Consider the following 27457-nt stretch of genomic DNA (forward strand, 5'->3'; position numbering starts at 1 on the left):
TCTCTCACTTTATAAAAAACCCTCGGAGTATCATGCAGTCCTCTTGTTTGCCTGTTTTGAATTGCACTCTGTCCAATGTCATTAGTACTATGGCAGCTCTTCTCTTTGGTATTTCTATTTGTTGTTTTTAGAAGAGCATATGGGGAGCCCAGTTCTCTTTGGATTTCTCACTCTACCATCTTGACTGGGAAAACCACTATGTTATCTTTGATGCCAATATCAGCACTGTTTTTTGGCAGTCAGATTTGAAAATTCCAATTCTTGGAAATTTTGGGAGGTGAATTGGACGTTTCCAGTTGGATGGCTTGGAGATGTCTCACACGCAACATGTTCACAACAGAACTCATTATATTTTCCCCAGATCCACGCCTCTTCCTAGTATCTCTACTGTTTTTGTGGGCACCATGATGTTTCTAGTCACCAGAGGTGACTTCCCACTTAGAAAATTGGCAAGGTCAATGGTAACGCTCATCCTGGGATGTGTTGCACGACATTTGAATATACCCGACTCCTATTGCATGTATGCCCACCATGCCAGTCATCCAGGTTCACCACCTTGGAGTCAAACTTGACTCTTCACTTTCCCCACATATGCCAGGTCTTGATTCTATCCCTACAAGGTCTCTTGCATCCAATCTTTTCTCTCCACTCGTAGGGTGTCCTCCCTAATTCAAGCCTTTATCATCTCTCCTCTCCTCTGAAATACTTTGATAGCTTCCTAACTGGTCTCTCTACTCAAGTTGGTCTTCTGGACAATCCATCCTTCTCTAGCTACTGAAGTGATATTTCCGACCATGTCACTCCTTAGCTCAAAAAGCTCCTATGACTCCCTATTGCCCCTGGGATTAAATAGAAATTAATACTTTATTTGGTATCAGTAGCCCTTCACAATCTGGATCCAGCCTGCCTTCCTATATTTATTCCATATTCTTCTGGATGTACTCTATGGTCCAACCAAACTGCCTTACTCACTGTCACTCACACCCAACAATCCGTCTTGTCTTCTGTGCCTTTGCCTGTGATGTCACCCGTGACTAGGATGTGGGTCCTCCTGACCTCTGCCTTTTGGACTCTCCAGCATCCTTTGGAGCTTCATTTGAGTACTACACCTTACATGAGGCCTTTCCTGATCCCCCAGAGGCTCATGCCTCCCCAGACACACAAAAATTATCTTACACTTTATTTGTCTGTCTTTTGCAACTATTTATATGCATACATATTGTTTCCTTGAATAGAATACAAGCTCCTCATTGAGGGCAGAGATTGTTTTGTTTCTCAATTTGTATCATCAGTGTCTAGTACAGTGCCTGGCCTACAGTAGGCATTTACTCAACGCTTGCTGATTGATTCATTCCCCTTTGCAACTTCTTTCCCCTAAAATTATAAAACTGAGCACAAGGGTTAGACCAGTATTTTGTGAGGCTGGAATTCATATTTAGCCCCACCTTGAGAATGGAAAGGATTTCTGATTACTTAGCTGAAAAAACCCACAAAGTAAACTGTACCTTAAGTGAATTTCTATTTTAGCAAGTTCATTTCCTGATAGTTCAATTTCTACTGTATAAAATAAATTGCTCCCTTCCCCCAACTGAAACTAAATAGGTCTCTTATTGGCTAATTTCCTTAAAAATTAAGAAATGAATGATCAACTGGGACACAAATTCCTCCCATTTACACAGGTGAGAAACCTTAAGTCATAAATGAAAAACGTATTCAAGGAATAGAACAAAGACTTGATGTGAAGCTGCTAATGTGAGAATCAATTCCACCCTGAAAATTTCTTAGACCTTCTTTATGCGTCATGGCTTTCTGCCATTAGAATATAAGCTCTTTGAGGGCAGGGACTATCTTACTTGTATTTGTACCCACATTGCTTAGCACAGTGCCTGTTATATGAATAAGCACTTAGCATGTCCAAAACTCATTATCTTTCCTGCTCTTTATCTAATCTATATCTTTTCCTCTAGGTCTCTCTTTTTCTTTCTATTCACTCCAACATAGAGAGTGTTCACACTGACATTTCAATGTTCCTACTACCTACCTGATAGAAGCTGATCTCATGAGCTACGAAGATGCTTTTTCTGGAGGTATCCCGTAGGGTGTCTACTCCCAGGATCCCAAAACTTCTCTTATAAGCATCCTCAAGAGGGACAGCCAGGAATGACCCTTTACAATCCTTTTGTTCACGGGAAGGGTTCCAGAAGTGGATATTTCCATGCTTCTGAACTTGTGGGACATGGATTGGCTTTCCCTGATCCACCACTGTAAAACTAAAGGGCAAAAAAAATGAAGAACACAAAAGGAAGGAAGGCTTTCAGAAGGGGCTAAGAATAAATCAATTTCAATGGTAGAAATCGTCCAGTTCCAGTATAAAAATATATAGACATATTTGGTGTTAGAGAAGTAAATTTAAAAATGATAGTCCAGAGGTCCTGACTTAAAAAAAAAACCCCAGACCTGTGATTTCATCAGCATAGGGGATTCTAAGAACCAGTTGTTAAATTTTCAGTGTGAGCATTTACATCTCAGAAATTTGCAAATGCTACCAATCAGGATTCGATTTCTTGTGTTGCTGATTAGACTTAAGAGAGTTATTTTGTGGAAGACCCAGTTGTTAAAACATTCACTAACACACCCCTGACTGGAACCCAGGCCTTCTTGACTTCAAGGTCAGATTTCCTCAATGGAGGAAAAATACTCGAAGAAGATAGGAAGTGCAGAATAGCTAGCTTCCAAGGTAACTGAATTACAAACATGCTGCACAGCCCTCTTTTGAAGCTCTCTTTCCAAAGGAGAAAGTTAAAAATCTAGGAAGTCATCTCCTAAGGAGATAGAAACTCTTTCCAAGATGGGCCATTCCACAGTGGTCTAGCAGTAGCTCTGCTATTAGACTGTGCTTGGTGAAGAAGAATGTTGTGCATGAGACTCAAGTGGTTTTTCTTTCCTAGACTACTCCAAGGGTTTTGAAGCAGAACGATGGAAGCTCAAAGGAAGAGGACATGAACCTCCCTCCCATGGGTCCTTGCCTGATTCCTTTCATGTCCCGGTAAAGTGCTTGCTTCAGGAGAAATGGGGCATCTTCTTTGGTACAAGCCACATTCCTCAGGAGGACGTTTCCTCTCTTCGGCATGGTTTTGTTCTCTTCCAAGAGAGCAATGTAGGCACTAATCTTCTTGTTGCCATGGACTTCAGCATCCTAGAAGCAGAGGGATGACCTACATTAGCTCCTGACCTGCCCCCATGTGGGGATGTCTCCCCTCTTTTTTTTTTTTAGGCAATTGGGTTTAAATGACTTGCCCAGGGTCACACAGCTAGTAAGTGTCAAGTGTTTGGTCTGAGGTTGGATTTGAACTCAGGTCCTCCTGACTTCAGGGCCGATGCTCTATCCACTGCGCCACCTAGCTGCCCCTCCCCTCTTTTTTTGTCAGTGAGTTAGCTCTACCAATTGTTTCTCTAAAATCAGATGGTGGTACCATTAAGGGGCAATGAAGACTTGACTTCAAAGTGTTGTTGCTGAAACTTTCCATCTAGAGAGGTGGATGTCAGCCTCCCTTGGGGTCATAGATTCAGAGCTAGATGGGACTTCAAAAATCATTTAATCCAACCCCTTCATTTTTCAAGTGCTGAACCTGAAACCCAGAAAGATTTTATCTTGTATGCTTTGATTTCTATATTAGAATGCAAGGTGATGTAAGGCAGGGACTGTTTTTGCTTTTTCTGTATTCCCAGTACTTAGCTTTACAGTACTCAGCCCAGTATTTAATACATGTTTGATTGATTGGTTAATTATCAGTTCATAGATAAAGCTTGAAGGGACCTCCAGGGCCATCTTGTCTAAACCTTTCATTTTACGTGTGTGAAACCTGTGGCCCAGAGATGTTCAATGATTTCCCCGAGATCATTCAGTGGCAAGTATCAGAGGTAGGATTGGACCACACAGCCAGTGCTCTTGAGTTGCTTGAGGGCACTGAGAAATCAAGTGATTCGCCCTTTATCATATAAGTTAGTACGTATCAGAAACAGGACTAAAACTCAAGTCTTCCTGACTCCAAGGATGGCCCTTGTCCAAGGATGATGGCCATTATGCGAGCTGCCTCTTAGCTGGAGGCAACAAAACTGTACAACCAAATGGCCACTAGATGGCGCATTAGTGCACAGAGGGCTAGGAACTGAAGTCAGGAAGACCTGAGTTCAAATTTGACTTCAGACTCTCTTACCAGCTGTGTGACCTTGGGCAAGTTACATTGCCACCATCTGCCTCAGTATCCTCAACTGTAAAATGGAAATAATAATAGCATTTCGCTCCTAGGGTCTTTGTGAGGATGGAATGAGATGATATTTGTAAACACCTTGCATAAAGTAGGTATTTAACAAATGCTTGTTTTCGCCCTTCCCTCCCTGCTGCCTTCTAAGTGATGAAAGAGTCAAACCTTGAAAAATGTCATTTAAGCCCACACAAGGTAAATGGTTTAAAATGGGGCCCCTGCTTGGCCATGGACATTGCTGTTGCTAGTGCAAGATCTTCTCAAGTTACTGGTCAAAGGAAGCCCTGTGAAAAGTCTTAACTTGGAGGAGGCAGGGCAAAAAGCCATTATCTTTTCACTAGTATTTCTGGGACACACAGGGATGATCAGATGATCATAGAGCTAAAACTTGAGAGGGCTCCAGCGGTCATCTAGCCTAATCCTTCATTTTACAGATAAGGAAACTGAGGCCCCAGGAGATTCAATGACTTATCCAAGGTCACACAGTGGCAGAGCCAGGGACTCCAGGATTCTCTGTCCAAGTCTGCCAGTGTTCCATCCACTCCCCTCTTACTCTCTGCTTGCCCCCAATCCCTGACCTGACGACTCTTCTGGCTATGGTTCCCTATCCCTCAGGTCACCAAGGGCACGAAGGGACATAAATAACACATCTGCAGCAGCTGCTGAGGATTTGTCTGTAGCATCCCTGCAGCCACTTCTCCATCATGGAGTTGAGCCCCCAACTACAGTGAGGATCTTCTTTCCTAACCCGCTGCACGTGGAGCGCATACCTTCGTCAAGGCCTCGAGGACCGCTGTGTACACAGGCTCCAGGCAAACCCCGCTGGTTTCAGCGGCTTGCTGGATCCTCTGCAGCCACTTCTGCCGAGCCGTGCTCCGGAGCTGTTCCGTGTGGTTCCGCTTCAGGCTCATCATCAGAAATTCCACCACGTTGTCAAAGACTTCATTTTCGTTCCCAGTAAGCTCAGCCACGACCAGCTCAATGTAGTTTCCAAACTGATCTGCATTTAACCTCACTTCGTTGCCAGGATGGGGCCTTGGTAGTTTCATGTACAGTTTTGCTAAAGAGTAGGAGACCCAGACCACAAGCTGTTAAAAGTTCATTCACCCATGGAATCTATTTCCCCTCCCCATCTGCCATTCTGCATGAGCTTAGGGAGTAAAGTATTTGTAGGAGGGATCGGAGCCTCACAAATCTGGAGCCAGAAGGGACCTCAGGATCCATCGGGGCCAACTGCCTCATTTCAGAGAAAGGGAAACTGAGGCTCAGAGAACTTACATGACTCAAAGTCACATGAGTAGTAAGAGACAGAGGGAGGATTTGAACCTAAGTTCTTTGATTCCAAATACCATACTGCCTCTCCCATGGTTTAGGAGCTCATTATCTTGAGAGACTTGTTTTTGTTCCACCTCAAAAATCAGGTTTATCAAGCGTGTATTAGTGTACAGTTTAGCATTTTCAAGGACTGATAGCTCTGACCTCAATAGCTACTTAAAGTTTCCAGGTCCCTCTCCTGACTTCCCCATCTCTATAATCATTTCATTGTGATTTGGTCAGGGCCTGTGATTTCACTGCTGGAGGGAACTTCCAGTGAGGGAATGTCTCCTACCTACGCAGGAGTGACATCTGCGCTGCACCATGATACAATTAATATTAATAACGAGGAGGAGGAGAAAAAGTTAAAGATAAGGAAGAGGAGAAGGAGGAAGAGGAGGAGGAGGAGAAGAAGAAGAGAAATTTACATAAATACTGCTACGTGCCAGTCACTGTGCTAAGCACCTTATAATTACGATTGATCCTCACAACAAGCCTGTCAGGTAGATGCTATTATTATCCCTATATTTACATATGAGGAAACTGAGGCAGACAGAGGTTAAGGGACTTGTCCAGGGTCACACAGCTAGTAAATGTCTGAAGGTGGATTTGGACTCAGGTATTCCTGATTCCAGGCCCAGCACTCTGTTCACTGTGCCACCTGCCTCCCTACTACCATAATATAATAATGATATAAAATCAAGTAATAATACAATATGGATCAAAGAGGAAACTTGAACCAAGGCCTTCCTGATTCTGAGGCCAGCTCCCCTAGATGACTCCTGTGTTCTGTCAATCACTCAATCAGGAGAATTATCCTTGGCAGCTCTTTTGAGCCTACTTTTACAATTTTGCCATCGCTTTGTGGCCACCGTGCTAATTTGGCCTCTTGTCACTACATGAAGTGGATGACACTGCCATCTTTCCCATGCATGGCCCTTCTCAGGACAACCTCCTCACCTAAAGCCCCACCTGGCCAAGTCCCACCCAGCCTTCAAGGCATGCCGGTGGTTTCCACAGTGGGCAGAATGCTGGACTAGAAGTTGGGAAGACCCAAGTTTAAACCTTGTCTCAGACACATCAGCTGTGTAACCCTGAACAAGTCACTTATTCTTTCTGTACCTCAGTTTCTCCATCTGTATGAAATGAGAGAGTTGGATCAGTGGCCTCCAAAGTCCCTTTCGACTCTAAATCTTTCCTAGAGCCCAACTTAAATCTCACCTTTTCCATGAATCCCTCCCTGATTGGCCCAAGCCATAGGCTCTGGGCCACTGAACTGCTCTTTGCTTGTATCACTCACTCGGTGCTTATCATTCCATAAGCATAGATTAACCAGCTACTATATGCCAGACCCTGGGCTACATTTTAGGCTCCCACAACACAAATGAAGCAGTCCCTGCCCGTAACAAGATTGTGTTACACTGTCAATTACCTTTTCGTATGGCGAGGCAATGGCTAGCATTTTTACAGGGCCCTATGGTTTGCACAGAGCTTTCTGTAGATGATTTCATTTGATCCTCAAATTAAGCCTGTGAGGCAGCTGTTACTGTAATTATCTCTTTTTACAGGTGAGGAAACCGAGGCTCAGAGAGATTAAATACAGAAATCAAACTCAGGTCTTCTTGGCTCTAAGCCCAAAACTTTATCTAGTGCGCTACGTAGCTGCCTACAGAGCTGGTCTTCCCATCCGTATTTTAGGGCACTGGGGGGGAAGGTATCATGTTTCATACTCCTTTGTAAACCCCTTAGCATCTAACACCATTGTTTTAGATATAGGATCAGAGATTTTGAGCTAGACTAGTGTCAGAGTTGGAATCTGACTCAGGAAACTGCACTTTCTTGGAGGCAAAGCCAGCTCAGTGCATGCTTGGACACTTTCTACCCAACTGGGAAGCAAGTATACACACCCGAGGACTGATTGTCCTCTAATGCCAAGCTCGCTAAATCTTCAAGCGCTAAGTCTTCCTCCTAGGTAATGCATTTCTTAAAAATCACCTCAGCTGTCTCCCAAGGCTGGAGGACCTGAGGTCTCTGCTGGCAGAGAAAAAATTCTCCCAGGTGACCTAATGGATCTTTGGAACTCTAGTGGTAAACGGGGGCGTTTTAGTGGCAGCTCCAGCACAGGGGTAGCTGAGGGCCTTTGGCTGTTCTCAGCTCATTTCAGGGTCAAAAGAAGAGTTTCATCCAAGCTCAGGAAGTATGTAATTCTGTTGTATGGGTAACAGTGTTCCCGGTGTTGAGAAGGAAGCCCCTTGGAACCTGTGGCAAGGGATGGGGGCTCAGGACTGTTGCAGAGAAGTTTTTAACCAGGAATAAGGAGGAATTCGAGGAGTGGGAAAGATTGCTAGTTAGCCAGCACTCAATGAACCAATCTGCAAATGCTTACTGAGAATCTACCAAGGTACAAGGGGAGAAGCCCAGGACTTGGAATCAAAGGACCTAGGTTTGTATCCTGGCTTGGCCTCTTATCACTTGTATGGCTTTGGGCAAGTAACTTATGCTCTCTGGGTCTCAGTTTCCTCTTCTGTAAGGTGAGGGAATTGGATCTGAAGGCCTATGAAGTCCCAGCTCTAGACAAACAAAATTCAAGGTCAACTCCGTGCCATAAGAAGGCAACAGAAAAAGGATTAGAGTGGATGAGCCCACTTTAGGGGAGGTAAATATCCCGAAAGAATGGAAAGGAAAATGAAAGTAGCATGAATGGGACTATGTTCTGCTAAAGAGAACTCTGGGACTTCAGGAGAACAGATGCAGAAACCTGGCAATGGTAGATATGGAGCATCCACTGGGAAATTCTGGAGGAAAAGTTGTTTCTTCCATCACACTTAACCTGTGATAGAAATTTTCCCCAGGACATGTGGCTGTCTTTACCCTCCCTTTCACTTCTATTTGAGTGTTCAGTTGTTATAGTAGACAGAGGTGCACAAAGGATAAAGAATGGACTCTTCTGCCCTTCCTGCAGAGTGCCCACATGGTGGAGGGCTCCCCTGCAGGGATATTGCTGGGACTTCCCAATCCCCTCATAGTGCCAGAGGATGATAGATCTAAAGCTTGAAGGGACCTCAGGAGTTACCTGGTCCAACCCCCTCATTTTACAGCTGGGGAAACTGAGGCTTAGAGAGGGGAAGCGATTTTTCTCAAGGTCACACAGCTGGGACCTTTGAGCTCATCTACTCCAAACCCTGTGTGTGGGATGCCACTCAAATTAAAAATAAAACAAAACACAGAGGGGTCCAAGGAGAAACAGAAAGTTAATTTATTATAGCTATAATTATTATTATTATTTCAAATCTCGAGACTTGGGTGTCCCTCCATCAGTAAGCTCTGATGAACGGGAGACAAGGGACATAGACACATAAGCTGGCTTAAATAATAAAAAAATTCCTCCTCCCCCCACAGCTGTCCGTTAATTCGGCTCACAATCTCACATGCCAGACTCTAACATAGGACAAAGGATATAGTATACCTCTCTATATTTCTTAGTTCCTTGAGACAAAAAAGAAGCAATAAAAAATGCGCAGTTAGGAAGATAATTTACAATTGTTTTTGGGAGGTCTCAGGGATTGAATAGATAATGTTGGAAATAGAAAGACATCTGAATAAAACCCTGTCAAAGGGAGATAAGGGGACTTAAACATTTAGGGGTTTTCAGGGGCTTAGGACAAAAGGCGCATCAAGATAAGATCAGAAAGCAGGCCAGGGCTTGACAACTAGACAAATTTTAACTGCTAATATTTGACACTAAAAAGAGAAGATCTTACAGTAATCTATTCTTAACCCTATCCTACATTTTGAACTCACTACCTTAATGACACTGGGACATCCCATTCACCTGGATTTTCCAGGTGAGGAGATTGAAGCCCAGAGAGGGGATTAAGTAGAAGAGGCAGGATACCAAACTAGGCCCTGGACTCCAGAGTTAGTACCCTCTTCACTCTTCTGCCTTTCAGGAGAATATTTGTCTGCTATCATATAGATTGAAGATAGCAGAACCCACACATCTCTAGAACCAACGATTATAATAATGTAAACAAAAACCCCCGCATTAAAAAGTTACTGAGCTCAGATGAATAGAATGTAATCTTCTTGAGGGCAGGGCTATTTGATTTCTGCATTTGAATCCCCAGCACTTAGAACAATCCCCTCACATAGTGGATACTTAATAAATGCTTACTGATGAATTGATTGATTGATTGAATGAATAATCTTGGTCCTGCAGAACAGAAGATTTAACAGACATTCCTTCTCTTATTAGAGAGGAGGGGGACTAGGGGCACAGAATGTGGCATATACTTGTAAATCTGATTGTTTTGTTGATCAGTTAGACATACTTACTTTTCTTTGTCATGGCCTGGTACAGTGGAAAGGGGAATTGGATGGATTTGTAGTAAAGGGCCTGGATTCAAATCCTGTCACTTACTCCTGCACTTCCTTGGGCAAGTCACTTCATGTCTATTGCCTTTAGTTTCTTTATCTGTAACATGAGAGAGTTGGACCCCTATGGCTACTCAGTTACCTTCCAGACCCAGAGCAATGATCCCATGTCCCTACTCACTCTGTGGATTTCAGTTTCCTCATCTTTAAAATGAGGGAGGTGGACTCGGCTTCTTAAGGGCCTTTCCTTAGGTCTCTAATAGAAAGAGATTGAGGGACAGTCACATGGGATAACATGTAACAGGAAAGGACTGTGATTTTTGTTTTGTTTTGTTTTTTCTTTGGTTGGGCAATGGGGGTTAAGTGACTTGACCAGGGTCACACAGCTAGTAAGTGTTATGTGTCTGAGGCCAGATTTGAACTCAGGTCCTCCTGAATCCAGGGCTGGTACTCTATCCACTGCACCACCTAGCTGCCCCAGGATTGTGATTTTTAAAAACACTCTCTCTCTCTCTCTCTCTCTCTCTCTCTCTCTCTCTCTCTCTCTCTCTCTCTCTCTCTCTCTCTCTCTCTCTCTCTCTCTCTCTCTCTCTCTCTCTCTCTCTCTCTCTCTCAACAAATCCAAAAGACTTTTTAAAAAATGGCCAGGGGCAAGTGATGGGGGAGGGAGCACACCACAAAGAAGTTGTCCAGAAGTCAGCTGAATCTCAACTTGATGGCATTTACTAGTGTAATCACCGTTGCCTTCCTTACCCAGGCTCATTGTGCCGATCACACCAACTGCCTTGACTACAACTGACAGCCCTGCTAGGATACAGAATTAGTACCCTAAGACCTGTCCCTTGTCTCTACCTGCCTCCAGAGAGGCCAGCACCAAAGAAATACAACCTCTGTGTATTTTTTCTTTCACGTACTCAATCCTTTTACTCTCCAGGAAACATCCTACTCTCTAAGCAAGCCGTGAGTATCTTTCCAGCTATACTGTGCCCAGAATACAGTCTCTATGGGCAGCCACCTCTGAAGCCTGCCATGCTGAAAAGAGAAATCCCAAGCCCAGCTGTCTAGTGGCTGAACTAAGACCCTGGGCTGCTACCTGTCCTGGGAGTCCCTTCTACAGACTGAAATGAATACAGGAAGCTTCTTCAGCTATTCAGATGTAGCAAGAACAAAGGGGCACGTGGCCATGGCTCCCTCAGAGCCCACAGATGGGCTCCTCTCCACCCACGGCTGGCCCGTTTTCCTGTCCACCTTCCTGCCATGAATAATGCTCTGAATCTGCCCGGTGCCCAGAAACATGGCAGCTCTAGAAGAGCGAAGGCATCCTTTTGGACACAACCAGGTCACTAGTCTACTTAAAACATTGTCGGTGGCATCACAAAGAAATGTTCACCTTAGTTCCTCTCATGTCCCTTCACCCCGCACCGGAGAAGTAGCTTGGCTAGTTGAGAAGACTTGGCTCTCTTCAGCCATATGAGGGATTACCACGTAGAGGCTAGATTGATTAGGCTTGCCTTTTGTAGCAAACAAGTGAGAGGTAGGCTGGTATAATGGTTAGAGAGCAGACCTTGGAGTCAGAACCACCAGGATTCAAATCCTGCCTCTGACACTTGTACGTGCCTTTTGGCAAGACCTTTCATCCTCACCATGTAATTCTCTAAGACCCTCAAATGCAGGGAAGGTGCTGAGCTGTGGGAGTTCAATCTCCCAGTGAAATTATAGGTCTGTTTTTTAAGAAAAGAGATGTCATGTGGAAGCCAATTCAGATTTACTTTGCTTGGTCCTCGTGGGCTCAAATGGAAGCGATGGGCAGAGGAGGATCTTGGGATTTAGAGCTGGAAAAGACCTTAGAGGTCATTTACTCTGACCCCCGCCCCTTTTTTTTGACAAGCAAGGAAACTGGAGCTTCGCAAGTAGAGGTGATCTGTTCAATGTCATAGTGTCCACGAGAAGCATGATTGAAATTTGAATCTAAGTCCTGTGGTTACCACAGAAGGTAGTGAGTTGGACACCAGAGATCTTTGAAGAATCTCAGTGACTGGGGGCATCATAGAGGGGGCTTTTGTTCAGATACACATTGGACATATGACTTGGGCTCGTAGCCTGCCTTAGACACTTACTAGCTATGTGACCTAACCGGTTTGCCTCAGTTTCTTCAACTGTAAAATGGCAATAATAACAGCATCTATCTACTGGGATTGTTACGAGGGTCAAATGAGAAAATATTGTAAAGCACTTAGCATAGTACTTGGTACACAGGAGGCACTAAAATATTATTATTGTTATTAAATTAAGTTATTATTTATCATTATTACATCCTGTCTCAGACACTCATCAGTTGTGTGGCCCTGGGCAAGTTACTTAACCTCCATTTGCCTCAGTTTCCTCAACTGTAAAGTGAGGATAAACAATAACATCTACCTCCCAGGATTGTTATGAGGCTCAAATAAGAAAATACCTGTAAAGCTCTCAGCTTGACACCTAGTAGGCACTATAGAAATGACATTATTATTATTAAATTAAATTGTTATTTTTCATTATTAAATCCTGCCCCATTCACTAGCTGTGTGACCCTAGGCAAGTCACTTAACCTCTGTCTGCCTCAGTTTCCTCAACTGTGAAATGAGAAGGGCTGGACTCTAAGGGCTCTTCCAGTTGTAGGTCTATGATCCTGTAACCTCTGAGATATATATATATATATATAATATATATATATATATATATATATATATATATATATATATATATATATATATATATATATGCGCACATATATACATACACACTTATATGTGTATATACATATATGTAAACATATGTGTATACACACACACACACACACACACACACATCTTATACACCTTTACAAGCCAGGAAAATGGGGACTGAATTTCTTTGAGAAAGAATGAATCTGATTATTGAAGGACCTTTGGGGCAGAGACTTGGGTTTTGCCTTTGAATTGCCAGCTTGGACTTACGCTGAGTTGGAGTCTTCTATGGTCCATCTCGCCCGTAACCACCAGTGTTTTTCTTGGGTAGGGGGCTCCCTACGGTGAGTGGGAAATGTCCATCGCAGCTGGTGATTGGCCTTGTGCCTTACCTTTCATCATTGATACTTTCTCCATGCCTTCCTTGTAGGTAAACAGAAGTTTATCAACCTCGTACAGGTCCAGGAAGCCAGAGCCTTCATTATCCCACTTCCGAAAGAGAGCTTCCAGGAGTATCTTCCTTCTCATTTCCATGGTCTCTTGATGAATCTAGGAAGCAAGAAGGATTGCGAAGGATGGAAATGCATGGCTCCCAGTAGGTCATGTGTCTTTTACAGAGATAATTTCTTTGGGCTACAATATGACACCAAAGGACATCAATTTGTATGTATTTTATGTGTTATTTTGTATGCATGATGTGGTCCCTAGAGAGCTGGCCTTGGTATTGGGAAGACCCGAATTCGAGTCCTTCCTCTGACATAGCCTAGCTGGTGAGCCTGGGCAAGTCACTACAGATCTCAAAGCTCCAGCCACCTCTCCAAGGTTGGAAGTTGCCAGTTGTATTGGCAGAGGGTGTTTTCTCATTCAGGAGCTCCCTATGAATCATAGGGCCAATCTCTTTCGCCATATTTTACGTATACATATATACGTATGTATACAGTCACACATATGTCTCCTCCAGTAGAATGTTAGCTCCCTGAGGGGAGGACCCGATTGACTTTTGGTTTTATGTCCCCAGTGAACACAGCAACTTCTAGGACATAGTAGGCACTTAATAAATGCCGGTCAGTCAAAAGGCATTTATTAAGTGCTTATGGTATTATAGGTAGAAGCAGCTAGCTGGCTCAGTGGATAGAGTATGGGATCTGGAATCAGGAAGACCTGAGCTCAACTATGGCCTCAGATACTTGCCGGCTGTGTGACCCTGGGTGAGTCACTTAACCTGTTTGCCTTAATCCACTTCAGTAACTTTGCCAAGAAAACCCCATGGACGATATGGTCCACAGGGTCACAAAGAGTTGGATGTGACGGAATGACATATTACACGTAAGTGTGGAGGATACAAAAAAAGGAGGAAAAACAGTCCTTGGCTTCAAGATAATCACATTCTAGTGGTAAAACAACACATAAACAACTAGATTTGTTGCTGTCATTCAGTTATTTTTCAGTTGTGTCCAACTCTCCGATTGAACAACAACAAAATGTGAGAAAAGGAACACATTCTCTATATAATAAAGACATCTGATTATACAAGTCACTTAAAGGAAGTACTCCAGCCACCAAAAGGTTCCAGGTTGATAGACGGTTTGGAGCCCACGGTCTCCATAAACCTTTGGGGTTCTGTGCCTTCTCTGAATCTAGAGTGTCTTTGCACACTTAGGTATCAATGAGCAACAGTTTTGCCAAATATCTGACCCTAGACTTCATTGTTTTGCATTGAATTAAAAGTCCAAGTGATATTACTTTGCTTTGGGTCAAATAGTTAGTTACTGTTATAGGGCTGGACTTGGAGTGACTTATCGAATAAGTGTGGAAATAAAGTGACAAAATCTGGGGGAAAGGGGAGGAGAAGGTAAAAAGACCAAAAGAAAGAGGAAATGAGAGCCAGCAGGGCTTGGAATGACGCCATGTTCCCCTCAAAACTTTGGCCTCTCCCATTGCTTTTCGCACAACACTCACCTTCACCAAGCGGTTCATTTTCTCTTCATGCGTCTCCACGTAATTCTTCCTTAAAAAGTGGAGGAACTTCTTCATGACGCCAGGGGGGACGCCATTCCCTACAAACATCTCCAGGAGCTGAACGAACTGTGGCACTGTGAGGTAGCTCTTGGTGAACAAGCTCCTTATCTTTGACTCTTCCTGACTCTGCATTTTGAGGATTATTGGACGCAGCTCTGGTCAGCAAGAAACAGAAGCAATGTGGTCAGGAGAGAAATCCCCCCAAGCCTGAGGAGAATGTAGGCAAGTACTGAATTCCAACTGGGCATGGACTCAGGAATAGGAATGATGATGACGATGATGATGATGATGATGATGATGATAACAGCATATATAGAGCCTTATGGTTTGATCTATGTTATCTCATTTGATAAAGACTGAACTCATGGTCTCATTAACACATAGAACTCCTAGGTAGGAAAAATCCAACTTCCAGTGAGGGTTAGTATCTTTTCTACGAGTTCCTTGAGGACGGAGGCTGGGTTTTGACCTTCTTCTATCCCCGAGAGTACTTAGCATGATTCCCAGTATATAGAGTTTTTTTCTTTTTTTTTCTTGGAGGCAATGGGGTTAAGTGACTTGTTCAGGGTCACACTGCTAGTAAGTACATAAGGCCAAATTTGAACTCAAGTCCTCCTGACTCCAGGACCAGGGCTGTAGCCACTGTTTGCTGTGCCCCCCCCCCCAGTATATAGCTAAGTGCTTATTAATAAAGTGCTTTCTAAACCTTAAAGTACTATATAAATGTTAATTGCTGTTGTTATTAATATTATATGCTTGTGGAGTGACTAGAGAGTTGCCTAGGACACTCAGGTGTTAAGAGCTTGCTCAGGGTCGTACAGGGTCTTAGATAAAGGATTTGAACTCAGCTTTCCCTAACTTTAAGGCTGGCTCTCTATTCACTCTGCTATGCTGCCTCTAACCTATATTTTTAACACACACACACACACACACACACACACACACACACACATACATACACAAGTTCCTAAAGCATTTGTCCAATGTCATGATTTCTCCCCTACCCTCCACCTCTTTTAATGTTTTGAGAGTACTAGGTATCTTACATGACCTGACCTTGAACATCATTATGACCCAAAAACAATAAGGTGAGAAGGAAAGGAAGCAAAGAGAATTTCTTTTTACTACTAGTGGAGGAAGAAGGTGGATGGGGCTGGTCACCACCCTAGAGAATGGGTTTACTCAGTAATCAAGGTTAGCCTCTTTGCCCATCCGTCCATTGAGTGCCATTCATCTCTTCGTGGACTCTTGTGCTGTCAGGTACCTGAGAACCTGGGATCATCGGAGACTAAATAAGCCTGTTTCTTTTCTCCGTATTTCATATACGTCTTACTCAGGTCAGAAGTTAAGAGCTCGCCTGAAAGAACACAGAAGACCAGACCAGGGATAAGTCAATACCTTCTCTTTTCCAATATCTGTCATCCAATGTAACTGTGTGCCAAGGGACAAAGGAAGGGACAATTAAAGGTGGAGTCACCTGACCATGGCTTCCCTTCTATTAGCTGGCTCCTGAGCTCGCAGCTCGTGTCTTTGTCTCCAGTTTCTGAAAATTGTAAAAGGAAAGCACCAATCAATTGGTTGCCATGAAAGACGAAATTCTCACCAGTAATTATTCCAGTATGGGAAATCACTGACATCCTGGTGATAAAAACCTCCTTAGAGAATCATCTTTCCATGTGTAGCCTAACTTGTCATCACTATGCCAACACCAGGGGTCACTCAATAACTGTGATCATTAATGATAATTCCAAGATCAGTTGCCATTTGTATTATCTTTATTCCTATGAGGTAAGGAGAGGCTAACTCCATTTTACAGCTGGGAAAAACTGAGGCCCAGCCACAGGAAAGATTGCAATAGTAGTAGTAGGAGCAGCTCACATTTCTATAGGACAGGATTAGGGACTAGACATGTTATTTTATGGGTGAAGAGAACTCCCTCTCCCAACCCAGGTCAACACCTTCTCTGGGACCTAGAATTTCAGAGAACTGCCTAGAACACTGAGAGTCCATATGCCAAAAGTTAGACTTGACTTGAGGGTCTTAGGGAAGGTCATACAAGTATTAGTATCCGCATTTTGCAGATAAGGAAACTGAGGCACAAAGTTTAAATGACTTGCCCAAGTTAGTATAGCTAGGAAACCCAAGGCATGGGCTTCTAATGCCAACTTCTCCTGACTCCAAGTCTGCCAGGCCTTCCCCTACACTAGGCTGATATGACTGAGTCACCTATCTCCCCAGTCACTGCTTTTTAAACTAGGTTACTGTATTTAGGGTTAGTGGGGCTGTGGGCCTCAGAGCTAGATGGCATACATTTTTAATTTTTTTTCAATCACGAAGCATTTATTTTCTAAAACTCTGATAATAAAAACCAAAATATGCATAGTCAGCAATGTCAATTCCCCCATGGCCTGAGTCCAAAAATGTGTCTCTTTCTGCATATTGAGTCTATTACCTTTTGGTATAATTTAAACAAACAAACCAACCCTGACGTGATCTTGACCTCACCAAACAGGTTAAGAAAATAAAGGAAAATTCAAAAGGAAACAGCTCCCAGACTGATGTTTGTGGCAAGCCACAGAGCCTTCTCTGAGTGCCTTGAAGTAGCCCAATTTAAATTCTGTCACAACACATGACATCTTAGAAATGGAATTAAAGGAATTTTTTAATTAATTTATTTATTTTTAGTTTTCAACATTCACTTCCGCAAGATTTTGAGTTCCAAATTTTCTCCCCATCTCACCCCTCCCCCCACCCCAAGCTGGCATGCATTCTGAATACCCCTTCCCCTAATCTGCTCTCCCTTCTATCTCTCCTACCCTTCTCTAATCCCCTTCCCCTTTGTAGGGGAGGATAGATTTCTATATCTCATTTCCTGTATATATTATTTCCCAGTTGCATGTGAAAACAATTTTTTTTTAACTTTTGTTTTTAAAACTTTGGGTTCCAAATTTTCTCCCTTCCTCCCTCCCCATCCACCCTCATTGAGAAGACAAGCAACTCGATACAGGTTATACATGTGTAGTCATGCAAAACATTTCCATAATAGTCATGTTGTGAAAAACTAAGTATATTTCCCTTAATCCTATCCCGCCCCTACCATTTATTCTATTCTCTCTTTTGACTCTGTCCCTCCTTAGAAGTGTTTGCTTTTGATTACCTCCTCCCCCAATCTGCCCCCCCATCATCCCCCTGCACTCTTGTCCCCTTCCCCCCCCCCTATTTTCCTGTAGGGTAAGAGAGATTTCCATACCCAATTGAGTGTGTATGTTATTCTCTCCTTAAGCCAAATCCAATGATTCCCTCTCACCTTCTCCTGTTTCCCCTCCACTGTAAAAGCCTTTTCTTGTCTGTTTTATGTGATAGTTTACCCCATTCTATCTTTCCCTTTCTCCTTCTTTCTGTATAATCCTCTCTCACCCCTTAATTTTATTCTCCAGATATCACCCCTTCTTCTTCAACTCACCCTGTGCCCTCTATCTCTCTATCTCTCTAGCCATCTATCTATATACATCCATATATTTTTTTCCTTCCAACTACCCTAATACTGACAAAGGATGCATGAGTTACAAATACCATCTTTCCACGCAGAATGTAAACAGTTCCACCTTAATAAGTCTCTTATGATTTTTCTTTCCTGTTTACCTCTTCATGTTTCTCTTGAGTCTTGTATCTGAAAGTCAGATTTTCTGTTCAGCTCTGGTCTTTTCATCAAGAATGCTTGAAAGTCCTCTATTTCACTGAATGACCATTTTTTCCCCCTGAAGGATTATGCTCAGTTTTGCTGGGTAGGTGATTCTTGGTTGTAGTCCTATCTCCTTTACCCTCCGGAATATTATATTCCAAGCCCTGCAGTCCCTTAATGTACAAGCTGCTAAATCTTGTGTTATCCTGATTGTGTTTCCACAGTACTTGAATTGTTTCCTTCTGGCTGCTTGCAATATTTTCTCCTTGACTTGGGAACTCTGGAATTTAGCTACAATATTCCTAGGAGTTTTCCTTTGGGGATCTCTTTCAGGAGGTGATTGGGTGGATTCTTTCAATTTCTATTTTGCCTTCTTGTTCTAAAATATCAGGGCAGTTTTCCTTTTTATAAAAATTTAAAAATTTAAATTTTTTAAAAAACCAATTCCCTGGCATCAGACCCCACAATTTCAGAGCTAAAGTGTTCTCACTGCATTTCCTAATCTGAATGCTCCCCTGGCTAGCTGGCTGATGTAACCTATAGCAAGTAAATGAAGAATCACTTCTATTCTTTTTTTGGGGGGGGAGGGAGGCTAGGCAATAGGGTTAAGTGACTTGCCCAGGGTCACACAGCTAGTAAGTGTTTTGTGTCTGAGACCGGATTTGAACTCAGCTCCTTCTGAATCCAGGGCTGGTGCTCTATCCACTGTGCCACCTAGCTGCCCCTTACTTCTATTCTTAACGTGGTCAGATTTTCTCCTTATAAATGGAATTCCAGTACAAAAGGAAGACCCAGGCAAAATAACTTATCCTGAAGAGGCAATGCTGAGGAGCCGAAATATTGGCAAGTCCAGGATACATGTGAAGTGTAGCAATGGTGTCCAATGGCTGTGTATTAGGAAAGACATTTAGGGTCAATAAAAAATGAGTCGGTGAGGCTTCAGAAAACACATTCTTACCTGGGAGGTTTTCTTCTGTGGTTGACTTGGAGTCCTTGAGCTGCACTTCAACTTTCTCTTCTTCTGGAGAATCTGTGGAGATGTTTTGGCTGCTTTTCTCTTGGAGCGCGGTGCTTTCTTCCAGGGAAGCGGCTTCTTTCTGTTCTATTGACGCTTTCTTCTCTGTGGGCACTTGTCCCGGCTCTGCTGCAGACATGGATGGTTCTTGTGGCCTCTTTGAAGATTCTTCTTGCTCTCCTCCAGGCTCTTGTGCTCTTGTGGTAGAGCTCTTCTGTTCTGTTGCTGATCCATCCTCCTTCGCTGGTCCCCCTGAGGATTTTCTTGCTTCCATTCCGGAGTCCCTCTTCTCTTCTACAGAGTCTCTCTGTTTTCCTAGTGAACCCTGGGATGAACTTGGCTCAATAGGTCTTCCATCCTCTTTGGCTGGTTCCCCCTCCTCTTTGGCCGGTTCCCCCTCCTCTTTGGCCGGTTCCCCCTCCTCTTTGGCCGGATCCCCCTCCTCTTTGGCCGGTTCCCTCTCCTCTTTGGCCGGTTCCCCCTCCTCTTTGGCCGGTTCCCCCTCCTCTTTGATTAGATCCCCCTCCTCTTTGGCCGGTTCCCCCTCCTCTTTGGCCGGTTCTCCCTCCTCTTTGGCCGGTTCCCCCTCCTCTTTGGCCGGTTCCCCCTGTGCTTCAGATGGTTCTCCCTCTTTTGCAGATGATTCTCCTTCTTCTGTGGAAGTCTCTCCCTGCTTTGCTTCTTGACTTAATCTTTTCTTAGTCTGTGATTTTAGAGGTAACTCCTCTGTGGAACCCACATCATCCTGCGTCTGTTCTGAGGACCGCCTCACATCCTCATGAACCACTTCTTCCTCATCATTCATTGTTTCTTGTGGCTCTGAGTCATCTCCATAGGTCATAACAGTAGTAGGCCAGCTAATGATTGTGTGTTCACATTCCTCCTCTTCAACCTCTTCTGTGTAGTACTGGGATGATTGGTTCTCAATGGCAAAAAGGGGTGTCCTCATCTCTCCTGCACCTATTTGCTCCAATGACTCAAAAGGGCTCCTCTCGTCTTCCAAGTCTCCCCAGAGCTCAGCTGGTTCTATGTCTCCAAATTCAATGAATGGCCCTAGAACAGAAAGCAAGGCATTCAACTGACAAGATGACCACACTGGGGACGCCTAACCTGACTGATAAAAGGAAGACGAGGCACCCCAATCAATAATCTTCTCCTATTGCTAACTTTTGTGAGCTGGTTGTTACTGTCAGTCAAAAACCTGACTCTTTTACTTAGAAGATGAGAGGATTATAGATTTAGAGCTGGATAGGAACTTAGAAACCATCTAGTCCAATCCCCCTTGTTTTACACAGGAAGGACCAAGACCAAGAGATTTGGCCAAGGGCACACAAAGAATCAGCAAGCTCTTCACAGGATTCCAGTTCTAGAGCTGGAAGGAATCTTAGAGGCTATTTAATTCAACTCTCTCACTTTAGAAAAGAGAAAACTAAGGCCAAGGGAAGTTAAGCAACTCACGTAAGGGCCCAGAAGTAACAAGCTGCAGAGGTGGGATTTTGACTCAGACCTTCTGACTCCAAACGCACCACTCCCTCCACTCTACTACTTTTGAAAATAAAGAGAGGGCTTTGGTTCAAATGACAAAAACCTCTGGCTGTAGCTTCCTCTGAAATGAAATAATTCTCAGAATTTCATTTGGATACCTGATGCCATAGACTCTAAGTTGAATGAAGGATTATTTATATACAGAGTGTCAAGGGTCCTTCTGACTGTACCCCTTGGGTACTTCCACCTCCTAAGTTCTCCCCACTTTAAAAAAAAATTTTAAAAGCCAAAGAATAAGTCCATTAAATTAGCCAGTTTTGTTAGGATACATAAAAATGCATTAGTGCAGAAGGAAAATTTTTCTTTAGAAATCTAAGACATATTTTTTAAAATTCTGGATAGTCAAGGCACAATTGTCTCTTACAGTTGCATACACACAAATAATGTATTTGTAGTAATATAGTAATTTTGTTATTTATTTAATTTTCATAGCTTTTTTTTTTACTTATATCATCTTCATTTCTTAATATATCTACTACCTCCTCTACCCAGAGAGAGACATGCCTTATGAAAATAACAAAAAAGGAAGAGAAAAAAATGGTTCAGCAAAACAAACACACCCACCAAGTCCAGCAATATGTATGGTGCTTCACATCCATGGGCCTTTACCTCTGCAAAGAATGTTTAAATAACTTTAGCTAGTAACCATACAATGTTTTAATGTTAAGTAACTGGGAGTTGAGTTCTAGTTGAGCACATTTCTCATGGCACCATTGAAAAGGGTATCTGTCTCTGAGACTAAGAGTAATTATTAAGGCTACAGTTACCATACCGTTACTATACAGAGCCATAAGCAGTCATTTTTATATGTGGGGCAAATAGCACAAATGCTGCCCTTGAACCAACATCTTAGGGTGATTGCAGTTGAGCAAAATGTGTTGGGAAGTAGGGTGGGACACAATAGTAGTTTCTCATTTTAACTAATTTTTCTTGATAGATAAGGTGCTAAGCTCAGTTGTTTCTATGCTACTTAAAAAGAGCATTACAGCTGTGTGACCTTGGGCAAGTCACTTAATCCCAACCGCCTCACCAAAAAAGCCAAAAAAAAAAAACCCAACAACAAACGTGCATTACAATGTTTTCTAAATTTCTGCACCCTAGGAGAAAGCCCCAATTGTTCTGCCTTAGTCACAGCTTTGCTTCCACCAAAGCAGCTAATGAGCGGGGTAAAGTATTTGTGTAGGGGTAACATGACCTTGAACCAGTGCTATCACAATAGGGTTGGAGATGGTATTAATATGCCATCTTGGCCTGACTGGCTACCCCACCTATTGTTTTACTTACAATATCTTGGGTTACGGAATAGCTTTTTAACTATCTTCGGGCTTTTGTCATAGAAGTTTTCCAGCAAGGTCAATGTCCTCTCCCGGTCCAGGAACCCCATCTAGGCAAAATGTTTGCAGTCAGTGGATTAATACTCCCCTCAGACAGTGAGCTCCTTGAGGGCAGGGCCTTTCTATGTATCCCCAGGGCTTAGTATGGTGCCTCACATGCAGTAGGTGCTTAATAAATGTTCATTGACTAAATCATTGAGTCTCCTGCACTAAGATGTTTCCCTTGCCTAGGCATCTCTCATTTGGAAATCTGAATTATAAGTTAAACTCAGTGTTCTTTCCAAACCCAATACTCTATAGGTAGCTGATGCGGCAGCGAATGGAGCGCTGGGCCTGGAGTCAGGAAGTCCTGAATGCAAATCCTGCCTCAGTCACTTACTAACTGGGCAAGTCATTTGAGTTCTGTCTGCCTCAGCTTCCTCATCTATAATAACAGCACTAAGTTCTAAGGGTTGTTGTGAGGATAAAATGAGATAACGTATATAAAGTGCTATACAAACCTTAAAGGGCTGCATAAATGCTAGCTATTATAAATGCCTTTCTGCTCATAAACTTATCAGGTATCTTTCCTCTTGGTGGGGAGAGAAAAGGGCATCAGGAGACCACCAGGTGCCAGTGGTAGTAAAAGATACAGCTCTGAGCCTACAGTCAGGAAGACCTGAGTTCCAAACTTGGCTCTGACACTTCCTAGCTTTGTGATGTTGGGTAACGTCACTTAACCTCTATTTGCCTCAGTTTCCTCAACTGTAAAAGGGGATAATAACAGCATCTATCCCCCAGGGTTGTTGTGAGCTTCAAATGAGATATTTCTAAAGCACTTGGCCCAGTGCCTGGCACATAGTAGGCGTTATATGAATGCTAGCTATTATATATATATATATATATATATATATATATATATATATATGTACACACACACACACACATATGTTAGTATTATCATTATTGTTCCTTTGGCAACTAGGTGGCACAGTGGACATAGTGCTGGATCTGGAGTCAGGAAGACTCATCCTCTTGAATTCAAATCCAGCCTCAGACATTTACTAGCTGTGTGACTAAACAAGTCACTTAATCCTGTTTGCCTTGGTTTCCTCATCTGTAAAATAAGCTGGAGAAGGAAATCACACCAGTATCTCTACCATGAAAACCTCAAATGTAGTCATGAACAGTTGGACAAGGGGAAAAAAAAACTGAACTGAAATTACTGTCACTTGCTCAAAAACCTTCAATGGCGCCCTTCTGTCTATGGGAGAAAATATGGACTCTAGTCTGGCGCTAAAGCCTTTCACCATCTTTCCCCAGTCTACCTTTCCTTCCTTATTTCATATTACTTGCCTTTCACACGGCTGATATCCCAGCAAAATTGGGCCATTTGGCGGTCCCTTCCTTTAATCTGTTTATTTATTTTTAACCCAAGTCCAAATGGCTTGGATGATTCCTACTTTATAATAATAGCTGAAGTCTAGAAAAGCTATTCCCACTTCATTCCTACCTTTTTTTCATTGTTTACCTTGCTATCCTAGTTCTTTTGTTCCAAATCAATTTTGGAATTATTTTATCTAGCCTAGCAACATGTCCTTCAAACAGTTGATGGCCATGGCACTAAATCTGGAAATTAACTTTGTGAGTATTGTCACTTTTATTATCTGGGCACCATCTAGCGATGAGCATCAAATATTCTCCAGCTATTTAAATTGTGCTCTATTTCTTTAAGGAGTGCTTTGTAAACAAACATATGAGTATTGAATGTGCTTTAGGAGATTAACTCCTAAACGTTTACTCTTTCTGTAATTATTTTGAATGGACTTTCCCCTTCTATTATTACCTCCTGAGTTTTGCTATTATTTTGCAGGGTGGTTATAAATTTTTTGCGCAACTTTCATCCTTAGTAATTTTAAAATGACAATGATAGAAAGACACTGTAAATGACACAAGCATATAAATGCTTAAAATTTTGACGGCATTTATAATTTTTTAAATTTAAAATTCTGTTGTAAAATATTTTTAAAATACTAAGCTTGATCTAACCCTCCACAGAATCACCATCAGTTGTGACACATTTTTCAAAACCCCTTTTCCAACTGGCTGAAAATATTTCTCAGTTGCCACTCAGTAAACAAATAGAAATTAACTGAGGCAAGTTAACAGCACTGATGCATAAAACTTTAAGAATTCACTTTTCATGCCCTTTGCCATGTGTTTCCATCATGTGTACATCTAAAGTTAGTAAAGGTTAAAGCTATATAAGGACTTTGTAAGCACCCTGGGTGGAAATGCTGATTTGCTGCGTTAGCTGTTCCTTAAACTCACCAGGCCACCCCAAATGCTATGCCTTCTCATAGGCTGTCCCCTAGGTGTGAGGTTCACTCCCCTCTCATTTCTACCTTTTAGAATAATTCTTTTTCTCCAAGACTCAGCTCAGGAGCCACCCGTACCATGAAGCCTTCTCTGATTCCCTCCAGTTGAAAGATGTTTCTCATTATTCCTTTTCCTAGAACACTTTGGCTCTTCTTTGCCCCATCACATGATAATAGCGTCATTGGCAGGTAGGTGGTGCAGTGGATAGAGTGATGGGCTTAGAATCAGGAAGGAGTGGGGAGGGGTGTCAAATCCTGTCTCAGTCACCTACCAACTGGCTGGGAAAATCCCATTGCCCCTCAACTTCAGTTCCTTTATCTGTAAAAGGGGGATAATAAGAGAACTTACCTTAGAGGGTGGTTGTGAGGATCTAATGAGATTATATATGGAAAGCCTGCTTTGTAAACCCTTAAAGTCCTATATAAATAAAAGCTAGCTATGACATTATTCTTATCTGTGCACATTTCACATTCCATGATCCATCCTCAACCCTTCTCCACCCACCAGCAGAACAGAAACTCCAGGACAGCAGGGAGTGTGTCATTTTAAAATCTCTTTATCCCCACTACCTAACACAGTGCCCTTCATAAAACAGGTGCTTTGAAAATGCCTAGTGAACTGAATACTCTTTCCTATGGAGGCTTTAAATAGCCTCTCAGTCTCCAGCTTTTATGAAAGCTTCTTACATTTTTCTGGTTTTTCTTTCTTTTCCCATTGTATCAATGTCCCATTAACAGTTTAACCTCATTAAAAGTGGCACCTGAAGACCAGAGCTACCTACCCCAGACTGACCATTCTAGCATCCCCTCCTAACACTATGGGTCTAGGCACATTAGAGCCAGAAGTCTACATGGAAATCTGAACAGTGTGCAGATGGCCTCAAGTATCAATAGCAGAGACCTTTTTCTGCAACATGTCAGTATGGGAACATTGCTCTAAACTTGGTGGTTAGAAGCCCTTTGATGTGTGGGGAGAGGCAAGAGGTCAACCATCAGCAGCCGGGCAGAGGTTTAGTAGGGAATAACAGAATCTTTGGGAAGTGGAGGAGGGTGTGGGAAAGCAATAGACCCCAGGGAGCAGGCAGACCCGAGCGAGAGCAGAGGGACCACAGAGGCAATCCAGTCTGACTCCCCCATTTTACAGGAGAGGCAACTGAGGAAGTAATTGGTAGAACCCACAATCCATGACTCTTGTGTACAGCCCATCTTCCCCTATACCACTGGTGAGTACTAAAGGGATTGGGAGAGGATTCTGGGAGGATGGCGGAGTAGGTCAGAAAAATTTTCAGCTCTCCAAATTTCCTTTACAAAATAAAAGACAGAACATCACCTCAGAGCAGCAGAAATAAATACGGGGTAAAGCAGTTGTCCTAAGACAATTTGAGAAGACCCCAGGAATGACCCAACCTCCAGGGGCCAAGGTTTGACCTGAGTGAAGTGCAAATACCTCCAGGCTGACTGCAGAATTCACAAACAAGCCCGGGTGGCAGCTGAATTGACCGGCAGCTTCGGCCTTAGAAATTTTCATCTCAAAGATAGTGTGGGGGTCTGACTGCTGAGTAGAAGGTGGAAGGGAGTGGAGTAGCGAGGGGCAGTGGCCCTGCTGGCAGTGGGCACATACAGGAGAGCAGAGTCCCTGGTTTCAGCTCTGGGGTGGAGAGGACAGCTGCGGTTTGCAGTCACCAGAGGGAGCAAGATCATTTGCGGACCAGGGTGGCTGGAGGCCGTGGCCGTGACTTCGTGCAGAGGAGAGCCCAAGGTTGGGCCCTGAGACAGACCTCAGAAAATAACAGTAAGAAGGACCTGAGGCTTGGGGCATCAACCCCCAGACCTCGGGACTACAACATGATTACAATAATAGCTGCTAAAAACAAAATAAAAATTTAAAAATAGACAAAAATGAGTAAGCAAAAGAGAAAGAACCCAATCATTGATAGCTACTATAGGGATAGAGAAGATCTGGGTTCATATTCAGAGGAAGATAAAGGAGCTAAAAAAAAAAGCCACTTCTTTTTCAATGAGAAACATCAAATGGTCCAAGGCACAAAAAGAGTTCTTGGAAGAACTTAAAAAGGACTTTAAGAATCAAATTAGATAGATCAAGGAAAAATTAGAAAAAAATATAAGAGCAACCCAAGAAAATCAAGAAAATTATGAAAAAAAAAGTCAACCAACTGGAAATAGAGAATCAAAAACTTAAGGAAGAAAATAATTTCTTGAAAACTAGAATTGGGCAAGAGGAAGCTAAGGACATTCTAAGACACCAAGAAACCATAAAACAAAACCAAAAGAATGAAAAAGTAGGTGAGAAAGTAAAATATCTCATCAGAAAAACAACTGATCTGGAGAACAGATTGAGGAGAAATAATATAAGAATAGTTGGACTAGCTGAAAATCATGATTAAAAAAAGAATCTTGATAAAAATATTACAAGAAACTATCAAGGAAAATTGCCCTGAAGTTCTAGAACAAGAGGCAATATAGAAATAGAAAAAAAAATCCACTGATCACCACCTGAAAGAGATCTCAGGAGGAAAACTTACAGGAACATTATAACCAAGTTTCAAAGATCCTAGGTTAAGAAGAAAACATTGGAAGTAACAAGAATAAAACACAATTTAAATATCACAGAGCTACAATAAGGATTACACAAGACCTAGCAGCTGCTATGTTGATGGATTGTAGTTCTTGGAATACTATATTTCCTAGAGCAGAAGAGCTGGTGTTGCAACCAAGGGGTCGCCCCCACTCAGGATGTGGAAAGACTGTCGTTGTTTGTCCTTCATTCTCAGAAGAGGGCCATGACATCAGGAAGGTGATGTCATGACTTGCCAAGTGAATTGCATT

General features: G+C 42.7%; 1 protein-coding gene across 1 annotated transcript in view; it reads right to left on the minus strand.

Moving 5' to 3' along the window:
* EFCAB5 (EF-hand calcium binding domain 5) overlaps positions 1-27457 on the minus strand; it is a 136636-nt gene that overhangs the window by 26605 nt on the left and 82574 nt on the right. Inside the window, 9 exon segments of the mRNA XM_020963301.2 lie at positions 2042-2270; positions 3027-3196; positions 5036-5325; positions 13051-13207; positions 14618-14832; positions 15942-16034; positions 16155-16220; positions 19318-20427; positions 22204-22303. Of these exon segments, the coding sequence (XP_020818960.1) occupies positions 2042-2270; positions 3027-3196; positions 5036-5325; positions 13051-13207; positions 14618-14832; positions 15942-16034; positions 16155-16220; positions 19318-20427; positions 22204-22303 (2430 nt within the window).

The sequence above is a fragment of the Phascolarctos cinereus genome, unplaced genomic scaffold, assembly GCF_003287225.1.
Source record: "Phascolarctos cinereus isolate Bilbo 61053 unplaced genomic scaffold, phaCin_HiC Scaffold_5;HRSCAF=322, whole genome shotgun sequence".
Classification (NCBI taxonomy): domain Eukaryota; kingdom Metazoa; phylum Chordata; class Mammalia; order Diprotodontia; family Phascolarctidae; genus Phascolarctos; species Phascolarctos cinereus.